Source organism: Dermacentor albipictus, unplaced genomic scaffold (assembly GCF_038994185.2).
Source record: "Dermacentor albipictus isolate Rhodes 1998 colony unplaced genomic scaffold, USDA_Dalb.pri_finalv2 scaffold_67, whole genome shotgun sequence".
Classification (NCBI taxonomy): Eukaryota; Metazoa; Arthropoda; class Arachnida; order Ixodida; family Ixodidae; genus Dermacentor; species Dermacentor albipictus.
The window spans coordinates 42,043-59,024 of NW_027225621.1; the positions used below are offsets into that span (position 1 = coordinate 42,043).

Consider the following 16,982-nt stretch of genomic DNA (forward strand, 5'->3'; position numbering starts at 1 on the left):
TCACATGAGTCACTAGTGATCACATAATCTGACAGTGATAGTGAGCAGTTTCTTACTTTTCGAAAACCATTTTGTTTGATATGCATTTCAGCAGGTTAGGAGAGTGCATGCATGGGTGAGAACTGTGGTGCCGTGATGCGAGTCACTAGTGATCTTGTAACTTGGCTGAGTGATATTGAGAAGATTGTTACCCTTTGAAAGGTATTTCGTTTGATGTGCTAGTCAGCAATATAGGAGAGGTGTGATGGAGGTGACGTCAAGTTTATATGCTAGTCGGCAATCTATGAGGTGCGACGGTGGTGACGTCGAGTCAGCCTCTAGTGACCTAATCATGTGACTCAAGAATAAGCCGTTACACTGTCAGAACCATTTCATTTCTTATGCACTTCGGTAGCATAGGAGTGCATGCGAGGTACAAGCTTAATGAGCCATAATGAGTCGCTTAGTAATTATATCAAGTGCATAAGTAATGGTGAGCAAATTTTTACTCTTGCAAACCATTTTGATCTATCTGTATAACGATAGGGAAGGAAATGGCATGTCACGATCGCAACCCAAGTTGCGTAATGTGCATCACGATTGTGACTCACTCATGTGAGTCACTCGGAAAGGTGACTCGAAGAGGAGGAAATGAACGATATACCACATGAAAATGTTTCTGAACCAGCTATAACTACACTGGCAGCATGGAAACTGTGCTCCTATAGTGCTGACACCAATACAGTGATGACAGGAATAAATATATGGCATACTTGATGCCTCTTACAGCCTCTTTCGTAAGAATGATTTGTTCCTCAATCAATTTTCAACAGGATTACATTCACTGGCACTGGGAATAAAATAGTTGGCACAAGAATTAAATCAGTTGGCAGGCGGTTTAATTCGGATGGCACTGGGATTAAATGTAGTGGCATTGGGATTGAATGTGGTGGTGCCTGGATTAAATTGGCACAAGGATTAAAAATGCTGGCGCTCAAATTAAATTGACTGGCACCTGGATTATTTTCAGCGGCACTTGGATTAAACATTTCTACATAAAACAATATGGTTCTGGCTGTAGGTTTTTGAAGTTTTCTTTATTCTGAAGGAATCCTCAATATGAAGTTTGTGGTAACGAGATATCGCTGTAGCTGCTGACTTGCACAGCAACCTTTATCCGCTGAAACTGGATAGCACATCAAGCTGGCATATAGAGGGTTTATTGCTGCATTGTATCCATGTCATTGCAGTTGAAACCCGCAATAACAAACTCTCGGGGCAATAAAACATTTTCGGATCACCAACAAACGCCCATAGGAGTCAATGCATTGCATATCTCATGACAACAAAACTTTCTTTACAGCAATTCCTCATTAAAACGAAATTTTTTGAAGGACAGTTTGCAAATAATGTACTCAAGTAACACTATCCAAATACTGCTCAAATACATTCGCTGTGCCCTTAAATTGCGTAAACTGCCGCCACAGCGCACTTGCGTGGTTGCTGCCATTATCGTTCTAGAAGAAAAAGAAAAAAAACTATAATGTAGCTATTAGTGGAGCAGTTGCACCTTGCAACAGGCAACAGCAATGATGGTGATGGTGGTGGTTTGACCATTGCAACAGGTGACAGTGCAGGGCCCTTACCAAAAGTTCTGTATAAGTGTATAAATTACAAAAATGAAAAAACAAGACAAGAAACAGGTAATATCACAGTAGGCAAATTTTTTTATAATCTTGTGTGCCATCATAACGTGCTAATGTGGAGTGGAATGTCTGCATAGCATGCTGACTCATAATCACTGATAATCATAATCATAAACACATGAAGGCTCTGATAACCCCGATGACGCTTTATGCTTTGTGTACCGCCGCACATGGTCGTGTGTGTGTGTGTGTGTGTAGTGTGGTCGCTATGTTGTGGGGTTGGTGCTAAGGTGCATCAACTGTGTGTGACAATTCGACTGTCTGCTTTACCAGCCTGTTAAGATGCCGCCTCCAGCCAAGAAACGGAAATTTATGATGCTACAGGATAAGTTGAAATGTAAGCTTGGGCATGTTAGGGTCGCATGTAGCGCACAACACAAGACAAGGACAGAGTGAAAACCAACAAAGGCAGGCACCAACTTCCAACAATTTATTTTCAGATGCGTCATGGTCATATATATGGGGTTTTAGTAACAGCCTGTGCAACCGCATTTGTAAGATATTGACCTCACAATGATGATCACTGAAAAAAAAGAAAGTTAAACCTAGAAGATGAGTGACCTAGAGCGTCTTTGGATGGTTGGGTTGCCCTTTTGCCACATCGTTCACGGCTTGAGGTTAAGATAACTTTTTTTTCTTTGTTAGATCAACTGATCGTGCACTCACACACGTGTCACCCAATGTAGCGATGTTCACTGCTTCTATTATCTCGCATGTCAATTTTGTGGCACTCCTTGGTACTACATAGCACTTCCGAGTACTTGGGCTTGCACCTGCAGTTTCTGTAGTGGAGGTTCAGATGGCATTCTAAGATTGAGGCAAAGAAGTCTGTGCATTCAGGCAGTCATGTTTGAAAGCTTCAAGTAAACCTTTGACTGCTGAAGTGATCACAGACTGTGGGTACCCAGCATTTTTCAGGCGTTCTGTTTGGGCCAGAAAACTGCTTTGACACTTATGAACACAAGAGTGGCGAAGAGTGTTTGTTAGAGTTAGCTTCGCAATACCCCTCTTTACGGGCTTAAAAAATGACCAGGCGAAAATGGCAACAATGGCTTACTGGCCCTAGGCTCATACGACCGATATGTTCAGATTTCCACCAAAATGCTATTTTGTCTGCTCCAAACTGTTAAAAAAAGGAAACTTTACTCGCTCCGAAAATTGCTCCAAAATGACTTTGGGCAGTCCCACCCCTGATAAGCAGTGGGGATGTGTAGAATCTGTCCGTACGCGAATTACAGTAAAAGCTCGTTAATTCGAACCGCAAGGAGAAGCCGCTTCAGTTCGAATTAACGAAAGTTCGAACTGACGAAAGTGAAGGAGGGCAACAGTACACTGCGATTTGGAAGCAGTAGGGCATGTCAGAAATTTGGCATGTCAGAAAGTGATGGCGTGTGCCGCGGGCACACGCCATCTTCAAGTGGAAGCTCTGGCTCCGACTGTGCCACACCACCGATGTCCACCGAAACGAACGTTAGCTGAGGCTTAACACCATCACAATGAATCGCGATGGCCGGTACCTCCTAAGCTGGAAACAGAGGTACACAACCGATGAAGACTGCCAAGACAAAGACGCTGAACATGTGAAGGTGGCAAAGGCCCTGATTCGTTGGTTCTTGATTGCAAGCGCAGCTGCGACGTACTTGATTCGCTGTGTTTTGGAGCTTGCCGTGCCATCTCCGCACAACATTAGCAGCTGTACAAGATTTGTAAAGCCTCTTGAGATTCGCAACGGGCAAGAAGTCTCGGAGGTTACGTAGAACGGAGAGGCAGCAGCCGCCGCTGCCTTCTCTCGCCGTTCTCTCCGTTTTGGAGGCAATACAGCCTTGTGTGTAGGCAGTAGGCGCGTTTCTCTGGCCGTGTGCCAGGCGAGCGTAGTTCGAATTATCCGTGAGGGAACCTTCTCGCGTTCGAATTAACGGACTTTTTTATACATAGACTTCTGTGGAGCTTGGCCGGACCAAATCGTACAGTTCGAATGATCCATAAATTAGAATTATTGAAGTTCGAATTAACGAGCTTTCACTGTATAACCACTTCCTGGTGATACGAACTGCAAGATCAAAAATGTGGAGGCCCAATTTATTCAGCTCTTGTAGGCTATAGCACTGGAAGGAGACTCTTCCTTTCAAGCTGTCGGTGCTCTCATCACAAATTTATTGCCCCACTTTGTAATGCTCAAGGCACTTAGCATCAATTTGCCGAGCACTATCCCTTGTCTTGCTGCCCCGGGTTGCCAAGGCTGAAAAGGTGTCTTTGGATGGAGCAATGTGTAGCATACAGAATATTTTGGAAAATCTCACTTTCATGCATGCTTGTAAGAAGAACGGCATCTTCTTTAGCAGATCTTAGCTGAATTCTTGATTTCTAATTTGGGATTGAGTTCCATGTTCAGCAGAACTCCCAAGAAAAGCTTTGAATTTATCTGGAGTTGCATCTTGCCAGTTCTTCCATATGGAGTGCTTGAGAGAGATGCCTGGGTTAGACATTTTCTTATGTGCAATGCAGTTTCTTTGGCACACAATTTTTTCAAACAGTTCATCTGTGAAAAAGAGCTGTAAGTAGTCTAACTCACAGTTCAGATTGGTGCAGTTCACTTGTGATTGCCGACAGTGAACCCAACAGGAGAAAAATCTGGGAGATTGTCAGTGCACGCATTCCAGCCATGGATAAAATCAACCGCAGATGCAGCGTAATTGCAAGACCTGTGATGTTATGGAGTGCGCATGCTGCTGCTGGACGCAGGCATTTTTGTTTAAACTTTGATGATAAAAGACAAACTATTGAGTGCAGTACTTCCAGAAAAAAAAAATATAGTGTAACCTACTGAAAAAAAACTATTTTCCTCACGGTAGGGAAAAAGTCAAAGCCCCATTCAAAGGCTAGAACATTTAGTTTGCATGCACTTACAATGGATATGTTAATTCATACTTTGAATGTCACACGACCAGCATTTTCCAACAGTGCACCAGTGTGAAATATGGGTGTTGCTGCTGTACATTTCCGCAATCGTTTCTTGAACTTGAAGCCAAGCTTCTGCGGTGCACAAACTTGCTCTAGAGATGCCAGGCAGGCCTTTCGTTAAAGCGTGCTTTAAGCTTAATGACTGCCTGATTGAAAATTCCTTGCACATTACTGTTCTGCATTTCAAGATCAAAATTGTCCAGCTTCTCTTAGTCACAGCCTCTTGCCTCCCACAGTACTAGCTCAGGTGAATTTTGTGGCCTGTGGCTCTTCAGCTGTCTATCTGTAAAACGGCCGGGTGTGCAAGTGCAACATTTGCTTAGTGTATACGGAGGCCTTCTTAAAGACGCACCATGTTGCCATAGTTAGTCCATGCAAGTTAACTCACTGAGCACATGCACAACCATGACCTCTGCTTGTGAATGTAATGGACAAGTATTACCCTTGTTGTGCGATGCGCCTATGGCAGATGTCATGTGCAGATTCACAGCAAAGGCCCGTGCATGAGATAACCAGAGTTGGTGTGTTGTCAGTCACTACGAATAATCTGAAAATGGTAAGCAGTTATGCACGCTGAAAGAGCAGTGCAGCAAGAAACAACTCATCCATCTTTGGGTAGTGTTAAGTGCCCTGTGAAGCCTTGAGTTCAAGCAACAACTACTCTAAAGCATGGAAACTGCTCTAAGTGAATGGCAGACAAAGTTGAAGCACAGCCTCAAATTCTTATAGTATTTTTAGGGCATATTCTGCTGCTCTGAGTGCCTTGTGAGCATGGTCATTGCCAAGCATAGAACTGCTCCTGTCCATGTTGAACGCAAGGGAGATCAGCAGAGAGTGGCATTCTGGGCACAAGTGTGATGGTATTGATTTCAGGATCACTCCAGAAAGAGATAGAGGAAGTACGCAGAAGTATAAACACACGTCAGACTTGTATTAGGCAGACTTAACACATAGATACGGGACACACGCAACAGTTCCTAATGTACATTCCAGAGGACGCACGGATATATGTGAATTAGTCAAAGGTAAGCATGCAGCCTACACTTCAAGTAGAAGCAGGTGTCACTGTGTTGGAGACATCGCAGAAATTGTGACGGACATAGGGTCATACGGCAGGCGTTGTCCTCTGGCTGCGTAGAGCATAGGTGGCGTTGCGCCACAGTCGACAAATGGGAGCCTCTATGTGCCCGCTTTTTCCGATGGCGGGGTTGTGCTTGGGAGAACTCAGCAGAAACCCACCATGTCACATCCACAGCCAGCGAGGCTGGCCTAGTTCTGCTCTCCCGAATGCTCATGTGACAAGGCTCAGGAATGCCAGTCCTCCTGGGCCATTTGTCGAGAGGGAGAACTGGCCTAGGTACTCTGTCAGCTGGTGGGGGTATCAGTTCAGGTGCAGGTGTAGCGACGTGGGCAGCAATTGCTCCTATGGGCAGGACGCTCAGTGAGGAAGCTCTGCCTTCGAACGCCGAATCTCGCGCACTGCACATGCCATGACCATGCTCTCTTGAGCCTGGCTTCCTGAGGCACCAATGCCGCCACTCAAAAATTGGTTTCCTCTTTGCCACTGCAAGGTGAAGTGTCATCATTCGTATTGGGCTCTTTTTTTCACTCCTACGTACCATATATTATTACAGTAACTGTGCAAAATACACTGCTTTATTGCATCAGAATGAGACTGTTCTCGCATAATTTAGGTGGGACGCCAAATAAGCTGCAGTAAGTGGCTTGACTAGGTCTAGAGCCCCTGGGTACGTGGCATATGATAGCCGGGAGGCAGGAATAACGAAACTACACAGTTGCAGTAAACAGTTAAATGAAGTTGGGAACTTGCAGACACAACTGAAATAATTCGTCACATAGTGTATCTATGTACACAGGGCCTAAAAATGGAAGAAATAAAAGTATACATGTTCATCAATTAAAGGGAAGCTGAAAGGTTTTCCAGAAAAAATAAGTGAACATGTGTACATAATGGTTTTCAACCCTCTGAATTCGAATATCGTATCGAAGTTGAGCGAAAGAAAGCGCAAATATATTTTGTTTCGACGAAAAGTGCAGCAGCGGACACGCCCAGCTCGCGCGTCTCGTTTCCGCCTGTGATTGGTCAGGCGACCAGTGACGTCAACTTTAGCGACCGACCGCTGCCGCTCCACATGAAGCGCGGTGCCAGGTAGTTTGGTTCCGTAATGGAAAATTAAGAGGTAATAGAAAATTTAGAGAGACTGCGTTTTTCTGAAGAGTTCGGCGTTGCTCCCTACATGTACGAGCCGATTGCAAAGAGCCGGCCTCTCGAAGAAGCAAACGATGCTGGTGCGAGCAGTGCTTTCGACGAGAACGAAAGCGAAGTCTTGGGATCTCCTCGTGTTGGAAATGCTCTTTGATGAGTATGTTTTTTGCAAAACGATCTAGTGATCTCGCCGATCTTTCGCCGATTTAGTGAGCTCGTTTCCGGTCAAACAACTGTAGTGTTGTGTTCCTGCATGCCTCCTCGTGGAACGTAAGCGGGGATGCGATCGTCGGCATTTGTGCGCTGTCCAAAGCTGTCGGGAACCTACAAAGACGGTTCAAACGCGTGAAAAGCTTCCCGGTTCATGCAGTACGTGTAGTGACCTTCATCTGTGCGCCATCCGCACACTACTCGTAACCGAAGTCGTAAAGGCGGCGAATTCCGTCGGCTACGCGAGACGGTCGGTTTCTCGCTGTGCGCGAGAGACGGGGGGAGCGTAGCGTCTTGGCGTGCGCCGGCTTTCCAGCACATGCAAACTCTACATTTGCACTGTGTTATGGTAGCTGCGTGCAGGCTGTTTTACAACACACGTGCGAATAGAAAATTCGCGGCGCTTTGCGACGAAACCTGCGTCGAGGGCGGGAAATAAACATGCACCTTCCGTTCAGCGTGCTAACATGAAGGAGCTCGCAGTAAATCAAAATCCAGGTTTGGGCGAATTCGTGTATTCATAAGGCCTTCCAACACCAGTTATCATCAGTCAGTCCGCACTCGTGCCGTCTTTGTTTTCGTTGCTCCGATCTTTTCGCGCTGCGTTTAGAAAGCCTGCTAGTGGAAATTCTGGTGATAATCGTCGTCACGGAAGTGGTTGGAGCACAGCAGTGTTGTTCTTGAGGGCTTGAAATTCTTTCGCTTTACAGCAGCCTCCCACTTCCTTAAAAGCTTCTTGTCTTGTGGGAAGCAATGGAAGACAACATCGTCGCGGCCGCTGGTGTTCGTGCAACCGTAGGCTGCACAGAAAGACGGCATGATCGGCCCACCACATCAGTTGATGCTGCGCACGTTGACCACCACTCTACATACACACAGACGCACCAACAAAGAAATGCAGGGTCGATCGAAGCATATTACGGCGCCCCGCACGCAGAAACAAGCACGGTCAGGCACGGTCGCGCAGGCTGCGAAGGAGCAAAACACTAAAGTTGACGTCACAACACCGCGGTTTCCGGTCTCCGCTCGCATCGTCAGCGTCAGCAGCAGCGCGCGGCATTCGACGGGGGGCGGAGCTACAGCGCAATTTCAACCGACGATTACGTCGCTCCTATTTGAAAAAAAAAAACCCAAATTTGACCTACATGGTTTATAAGGTTCCCGCATCCGTATATGAGCGTCTTATTGAATTCGACAGACTCTTCAGCTTCCCTTTAAGAAGCTGGCAGCCACATTCTTCGTACCATTCCTAAAAATTTCGGCTGCCCGTTATTATCTCAGCACTAACATTTGCTGCACAGCCTAAACTAGTTCAGCCAGTGTAGACAAATCGAAGGAACCTTCCGAGTCATGTTCTTGGATGCTTAGTATGAAAACAAGGTGGTTGAGGTTAGATAGTAGTTCGTGGCATTCAGCATGGCATTCGTGGCACCATGGCATTCAGCATTTCGATGATTTGTTCATTTTGTTGGCGGATATGTGCCAGCTCCTTCAGAACTCTTCCTTGATCTAAGAATGAAGAAATTATGATCTAGTTGACAACTTCAACACCTGCCAAATGTACGTCAGCCCTAGAAAGTATTGTTCCGTGTCAGGTTTTTGAACTAATACGTAATGAGTGCCAGCACACGTGCGGCAGACGCTGTTCTACTAGATCTGAGAGTGAGCTGACCATTTAATATTTGCATGTGTAAAATTTATGGAAAAAATCATAATTCCGTACACGCACTTGATCAACATATTTAAAAATAACATCTTATTTTGCTGTGACAGGCAAAATAGCCAGAACCATGCAGTTGGACAAGTGCAATGGCCTATGCTCTTTGAAAATTAAAGCTGTAACCTTACTTTGCTCCACATGCACGTCAACAGGCTCAATGGTAGCAAACATTGCAGGATGCCCTTCCAACCTTTCTTGCACAAATTGTATGGAAGTGCCGCTTCGACTGTAAAAGTAAATAAGCACTTATACAATGAAATTGGTTGTGAACACCTATTATACACAACAGCAAAGGCATAACAGAAAGGCTGTGCTTAATGTAAAAAAGTGGCCTTAAGCTATAGGCATCAGGGTGCGACATGTGTGACATCATGGACTCTGGGTATTTGGGAACCTAAAGACAAATAATGAAAGCTGCCAGCGGCAGATGGAGTTGGTGCTCTCAAACAATTACTGAGAAAGGCCAAAGAATTGCTGTGTGTTCTGGCTGTGGTACTGTGCAGAGCTGCGAGTACAATCATTTTGCTGCAAATATACAGTGTATGAGCAAGCTCTAATGATACTTACTCTGTTTGAACCCGAGGGTTCAATGTGTTTTGATGAGTCAGCCTGCAAAAATACATCATTGCATTTGTAAGGAACCTTACCCTTGGTAAGGCATATGTACGTAACTCACATTGGTGGTGTTTCTACTTGTAGGTGACGTGCATAACCAGTTGTTTGGCTGTTAAGAAGCATAGAATTACGATAAAAACAGTACACTTGAGGCTGGAAATGCAGAAAAGCTTAGGGACATACGTGAACAAAGAGTACTCTCTGTGCTCATAGCTGACATGACCAGTTTGGGAATTTCTAAATTTTGCAAATATGAAAATAAAGAGTTAAACATGGCAGGTAATGTTTTTCGACCATAACTGTTCCTAAATTTCAGCTAAAAGAATTGCGTAAGATGTCTACCCTACAATTCATGCAGGTTCAAAAATACAAATAGGGCTGACCTCTTTAAATTAAACATGCAAACATCTAATAGTACATTGCTCATAACACGTAGAACAAGAGCAAGTAAATGTGCACCTTTCAAACCTAGGCACACTACATCTGGGGCTTGTTTGGTACTGCTGAAGTGTAGAATCTGTCTGCCCAGTCCCGCGAAATCAAGAACATCAGAGGTACTTATAGTTCATGTACTAATATGTATAGCTTTCAGTATTGGAAAAAAAAAATCACTAGTTACCTTAAATAGCATCAGGGTGATGATTCATTTCAATGAAATGAGAGCAGGCCAGATTTCAGAAGCAATATTTAACAATGGCTCAACTTCATGTCATGAAACAGGTTAATGAATAAATCTGCACAGTAGTCAAACCCACTTGTAACAAAACCAGTTTTAACAATAAACTAGATACAAGGAGGTTATACGAATCTTCCCGAGTGGCAGTCCCTGCAGCCGCCCATAGGACTCGGTGAAGCCACTGCCGGTCATACTGCCTAGAGGGTGGCCACAGCATAAGCGGCCGAAGAATATACGATAACATACGCTCTGCGATGAAAATCTGAAAGAAACATTTTTAAGAATTTTGTCAGTTCAAAGTTGTCAATAAAAAATATTTTTGCATTTATTTGTTGTGACACGCTTCCAGAAAAGCTTTCGGCAGAATGCCCTTCGATATTACAGCAACCTGTGATTTCCGGATGGTATTGTCCTTTTCAGCAATGCTGTAGGTGACTTGAAATGACTGAGGACCTTAGCCGACCAAAAGTGGAGTTAGAGTAGTAAGGCAGAAGACAGAGCCACAAGAATGAAAATTCGTGATTAGCAGTTAGCATCTAGCATCTATGCAAGACTATATTTATCTAGGCCAGTGAAGAGACCTTGATCATGAAAAAGAAAATACACAGAATAATATTAGTGTGCTTACGGAAGGCATCACCAAGTTATGACTGGCAGCGTAGTGTTGTATTTGAAGCATGTAGAATCACCGCACTCTACCAGTACTAACATATCAGGCAGAAACGTACCGAAGAAGCTTGAGAAGTTAAGGACCGTGCAACTAGCAATAGAGAAAAAAATATTAGGTGTAACATTAGCAGACAAAAAGACAGCGGGACGGATTGGAGAGCACACAGGGTAGCAGATATTCTATTTGAGATTAAGAGGAAGAAATGGGGCTGGGGGAGGGCAATGTAATGCATGCAATAGATAACTGGTGGTCTACTAGTTTCAGAATGATTGTCGAGAGAAGGGAAGTGCAGTCAGGGACAGCATGATGAGATTAGAAAGTTTCAGGCATCAAATAGTGTCATCAGATAAAGGGGTACTGCAGATCATTGGGAAAGGTGTTCATCCTGCAGTCTTTATGCTATGTAGGCTGATGATAATAGTAACAATTCATTGAGACAAACCAGACAATTCCTAATCCTTCCGGATCTTTAATCAACAAAGAGAGATTTTAAGCGGTTTCAAGAAGTTTCTCATTTGCTATTTATGGAGAAGCACATTCAATTTTTGGGCAATCGCATGACGGCATATATTGAACCATACATGCATGTAAATTTCACTAATCTGAACAAATGTTTCTTTCGGAGAAAGCATACTTATTGCTTGAATTTTCAATTCCCATAAACAAAATAAATGAATTAGTGAGCAACCGTTGCCGATTTTTGTGGTTACACTTTGTTATTCAACATGGCATGCATTCCTTTATTGTGCACAGCTCTTCTGGGGACCTCATTCATTAGCAGTATGAACTATTTTCAAAGCATAAGGAGGTAGAAAATTGTTAAAACCTGTCAGTGTCAAAAGCAGGTGGTGTCCCTAGCGAGCGTTTATCAGGGTGAGACTCAGAGTCTGTACTTGATGGAGATGGGGACCTGCCAAATGTTCAATAAAATAATTTTTGTCACATTGCTTATGACTTTTGTGATAAATGCTAAGCAGTGGAGAACAGTTTGTCCAATGTAATCAATGTCGACTACTCAGGTGGCAACATACTATTTAAGTGCAACCTAAGACTGGGTCTGGGTGTCAACTCTATAAACAATAGATAGTTTGCCACTGCTAATTGGAATTTTCCGAGGCAGTTCTGCCTGTGTTAAGCACATATTTAAAATCATTAACTGTCATTAACAGTTTTTAACTTAAATTTATAACCTATGTCTTGTGCACAGCTGTGTGGTCTCTTTCATAGGACACACCTTCCGAGCAGTCTATAAAAGTAAACATGGTGCTTGGCATCAGTGATCATTCTGAACTTCAATAACTACTACCCATTGCTTAACTTCTATGTTGTCCTCAACTGGCTGCAGCACCACTTAAAGAAAGAAAATGTTCAAGGTTCCTTATTGGCTTGAGGGGTACCGGTAGCAGCATGAGTGAAAAGCAGTTGTCTAATTAAGAGAAGGCACAAAGTCTGAACCTCCAATCCCTTGTACTGTTGACACCGAACCTTGGCCTTGACACACTTTCGCACTGGAGGCTTGAAGTCAGGCTCTTGCAGGTGGGAATAAATTGTTCTTGCCATTCCCTTTTGTGCACTCGCATGCACGCAAGTTGACCATCTCCAGCATGAAGGCAGCAAGCTAGCTGCAGGAATCTTTCCGAGAAACCACAGCTACTTGGGCTATAATGAACAGCTACCCGCAAGAGTTAGAAAATTCATAAATGGCACACAGCCGTGGGCCAGGCTACTTGGATTCCGCAAATCCAGTAATGGTTTCCCAGTGGTAATTGCTCACGAAAGCACATATTTGCAGCCGGGGGAAGATAACATAAGCAACCTCTACGTTGTCCTAAGGCCTTCCCCAACAGTGCACAAATATAAGCACTGCATTAAAACCATTGGTGGCCGAGAAGCGCGTTGCTCCAATTCTGGAAACATGCTTGCACCACGTCTGGCATCAAAGGCCCATAAACAAGTGACAGCAGTGGCCAAGAAAGTCAACATGACTTCTGCAAGTCACCTTGGCAACCCATGGCAGTGCGCAGCGGATAAGGGACGAAGGATCACGCCTCCTTTTCTGTTCCTCACACCCCTTCCTGTGTGCTCCCCCGATCAGTTTGAAACATATTTCAAAGCATTTCTGACGACTTTGTATGGCGCAGCTAACCATGAGGCGCCTCTCTGGCACTCCTCTTGGAGTGCCAGAGAGGCGCCCTTTTCCTTTGAGAACTAACCTGCATCTTGTACGGCCCTTCTGAAGGACCATAAGAGCCGGGATGATTTTCCAGTTATTGGCCCATATAGTGGTGCAAAAATTGCCACTTAGCTACTGCAAAAGCAGGACTTCTTTAATACATAAATTGGATCACATTACAACTCAATGCACCGTAACCTGACTGCATTATTCAATTTTAATATGATAATCAGTCAGGTAGATTTCTGTTCATATCACTTGAAACAGTAATTACATCATCTTGCATTAAAAGCTTGTAGAAGTGAACAGTGTTTAGACAACTACAATCGTGTTACAAACTATTTTAAGGATTCACTACAGTATGTGAATGTGCGGCATTTATTAGGCAAAAAAAATTGCAAAAGGTAAATGCAAAAAATCAGTATGTCAGGGACCTTCCATTGGGCGGCTCAAACAAGAAACTGCTCAGGGAGCTGCACAGGATTTCTAACAAGCACTGTTGCTGAAGTTACTTGCCTAGATGAAAAAAATACAGTATTAAAGCCATAACTTATTAACACGGTAAATTATACGGACCCAGTGCAAAAAATAATTTTTGAGAATGCCTATACAATCCAATACTCTAATTTCACATATTGAAATTCATTACTATATGTGCACACGCTGAAAAAGATTTGTCTGATGACATATAAAATAGCAGTTACCTGGGTTTTTGGCGTTGAGGAGTTTCATGGTGGCCAGTCGGGCAGCGGCATTTCCCCCTGCTGCCCATTTCTGTGTCTGTAGAGGGTACATGGTCCGTTCTTCATCCTCACGCGCCTTCTCCCTTGCACGCAGGTATGTGCCTGCATAGCAAGTTACACAAAAAAAAACTTTGTTGATGTACTGATGAACTGGGAGCACCATTGCGACCTCAAAATTTATTTGCTGAATAACTAAAGACAAAACATTTGAAGTTTCTAAAAAAAAAGATGCTTTATACAGTAAAAGCTCGTTAATTCAGATCTCACAGGACCGGGATAAATGTCCGAATTATCCAAATGCCGAATTAACGAACAGGAAAAACAACATTAAAATCAAGTTGGAGAAGCATAACTTTATTTACTCAAGTATCTTGCAATAGTCATCTGATTTTTCATGCAGATTTCGGCTGACATCAAAACTTTTCTTAAATTCCTAGTGGCCAACAGCCCGCAAACTGTCAGAAGTGCTCAGGCAAACGTCTTCCAATATCAGTAGCGCCTCCATGACTTGTCGTGAGGTGCGATGAGGTCGTGGCTGCACCTCCTCGCATGACTCTTTGTCCGAATCATGGTCTTCCCGGGCACCCGTGTCATCATTAATAATTTCTTCATCGACTTTGAACGAAAGCTCCGCGTGATACTATTACTAAGGTGTTCTACATAACACATTACTTCGTCCCATTCTTGAGTACGCCTCTGTGGTTCGGTACCTTTACAAACTTTGAAGTAAATTTGTTGCACGATACAAAGAAGATTTGTTTCGTCTGGTGTAATTCCAGTCGCAGTTACTTAACCTCTAATCACTCTTGCTGCGTTACCACATTGCAGTTTCTACACTTCAATGCAGTCTCCAGCTTTTGCGACTATAGCTGTATTGCACTCACTAAAGAAAATTGTACTCGTAGCGTATTTACTCGATTCTAACATGCCCTCGATTGTAGCTTGCACCCTTTTTCCGTGACCAAAAAAAAAGAAAAGAGTACAATAACGAGCACCTCGCGATTTCATATAGAAGTACTGTTTTCTCTCATTTGGAAAAAGCTTATTTCCAACACACTAAAGTTGCAATGAATAAAAACACAAATGGGAGCGGCGTACCTTGCCGCCGAGATTTTCACTGCGCTGGTACGAGTCGCGTGGGGCAATATCTATCACTCTTCATTGCTATAAGACAACTCTTATCGCTATCAACAGACCAAAGCATTTCATCCTCGATGCCATCCATGGCATTCGAAATCCTGCACTTTAAAGGTCTCGTTGACCATGGCAGACGGGATCGTGCGCCATGCATCTTTCACCCATTTAGCAAAGTCCTGCAGCGAGCAACGCTTCATTTTATTGGTGGGCGTGAATTCGTGGCAGCCACTGAGAAGTTTCGGTGTAGAGCGCCCGAATTCTATCTTTCACTGGTTTGTTCAAACAAACATCGAGTGGTCCAAGGTTTGTAACGGTGCTTCGTGGAGTTCTTTATCGCAGTGGCATTCAGAGTTCATCGTATCTAGCCAAGATTTGCTGGTCAAGTAGTGTCTGGACTACAGTACCAAGAATGTGCATTAGGTAGCTGTCTATATGCACCATGGAATGTGATGGCATAGTGGAATCGTGAGGGCATGGGCTCCCTGAAAAGCCAGTTTTGAAAGCCCCATTTCCAGCAAGGCATGCAGCTGTGGCAGTCTCCAACAAGACATGCAAGGTCTGCAGCAAATTTTTCCCATGTCACCCCGTAATATTTTCTGACAAACTCAGGATCATAGGCCATCACGTAAGAGGATCTGTGCAGAAAATATTTCAAACTCTGCACACTTGCAACCATCACCCACGGGGTTGACATTGTAGCAGAAGCACCTTGTTTAAGAAGATACTTCTTATAGAGCAACTGGAGCCGCACATCGGCAGTTGCCATGCCAGGTGAAAAATGTTCAACTGGAATCCAACTGGTTCCAAATGGCATTGACTGGGACCAACTGGTTCCAGTAGGAAAACAGCTGGTACCAGTTAGAAACCTACTGGGATGCAACTGGTTCCAGTTACAAGCTAACTGGAAAGCAACTGGTTTCAGTTGCGATTCCAACTCGAACCATCGCCAATTGTATTGGAAGCAAATGGTCCCAGTTGGGATCCATTTGGAACCTTAACCAGCTGTACTGGTAGCAAGTAGTTCCATTTCGATTCCAACTGGAACTTTGACCACTTTTATAGTAGCAACTGGTAGTAGTTGGGATCCAAGTGATACCTTGACAAGTACTCGTACAACTGTTAACATGAAGAAGATGAGTTAAGTGATATGATACTGCAACGAGTGCAACATTGGAGATGGAATTCATTCAACAAAAGGCTTATTTATATGGATAATTGAATCATGCAGGATCCTGTTGCACTAATGCGGAGCACATTGCCTTGGCATGTACGCATTGTTAGGATTGGGGGCTCAATCCCATCGCTCGTAACTCGTCAACATTGGAGTCAGGCACGAATTAGACGGTAGCTGGCCCATGCCGTCATCCAACTTCTCCACGCTGAGGACGTTGATGAAGGGAAGGACTGCTTCTCATCGAGAACGAGGAATATGGGTTTGTTTACAGTATCAACATGCAGTTCATGAGTTTAGCATGACTGCGAGGGAAAAGTATGTTAGTCTAACATGACTGCTTGAGAAAGCACTCTGAGCAGCCGCACAACAGCGGTTTATAAACACTCGGTCCTCCCTTGATCCCAAGGTGAGGGAAAACGTTTGACTAGGCACCGTAAACAAGTTGACCATGCACCATAGGCGAGACGACCAGGCACCGTAGGCGCATTTTATTCCCTGATCTGACCCCTGCAGCGTGCCCGCCGCCTGCCCATTGTCTTGCGTCTTGATCGGCGCGTGGGAAGGGGTCTCCGTAGACGTTCCCGCGGCAACTCCCCCGCTCATAGCAGATCAGGTCCGCAGTGGCGGGTTCAGGCACAAAGCCTGCTTCGTCAAACTCTGCTCCAGCAACGGAGAGTCGAGGATGCGCGTATTGTCCACACAAAGTCGACTTAGTGACGCCGTAGCTAGAGGTTTGCGGCGGCGCTCCAGGAAAAGTTGACGCCCGCTGTCGCAACTGGCAGGCAAAACTTGTGCGTCATCGGGCCGTTCTTAACAGCGTGCTATAGTTTCAGCGCACTAAATTTGTGAAACTTGGCCCTTATCTTTAGTTGTCCAATGAGGCATTGGTTCGTCTCGTGACATTACGCTGCATGCCTGACCGACACTGCGGTGTTACGGTAATGTTGCACCAACTTTGTTTAGCTGACGTTGTTGCTTAGCTAAGCGCTAG

General features: G+C 44.3%; 1 protein-coding gene across 11 annotated transcripts in view; it reads right to left on the bottom strand.

Moving 5' to 3' along the window:
• LOC139053074 (uncharacterized) overlaps window positions 1-16,982 on the bottom strand; it is a 51,182-nt gene that overhangs the window by 29,515 nt on the left and 4,685 nt on the right. For 3 of the 11 annotated variants that reach the window (XM_070530230.1, XM_070530228.1, XM_070530229.1), the window contains exons 2-5: window positions 13,642-13,782; window positions 9,480-9,527; window positions 9,371-9,412; window positions 8,932-9,029 (exon numbers count right to left, since the gene is read on the bottom strand). In XM_070530230.1, the coding sequence (XP_070386331.1) occupies window positions 8,932-9,029; window positions 9,371-9,412; window positions 9,480-9,527; window positions 13,642-13,709 (256 nt within the window). In that variant the 5' untranslated portion in view covers window positions 13,710-13,782. The other 8 variants (XR_011510199.1, XR_011510200.1, XM_070530233.1 and 5 more) reach the window with 7 other exon arrangements.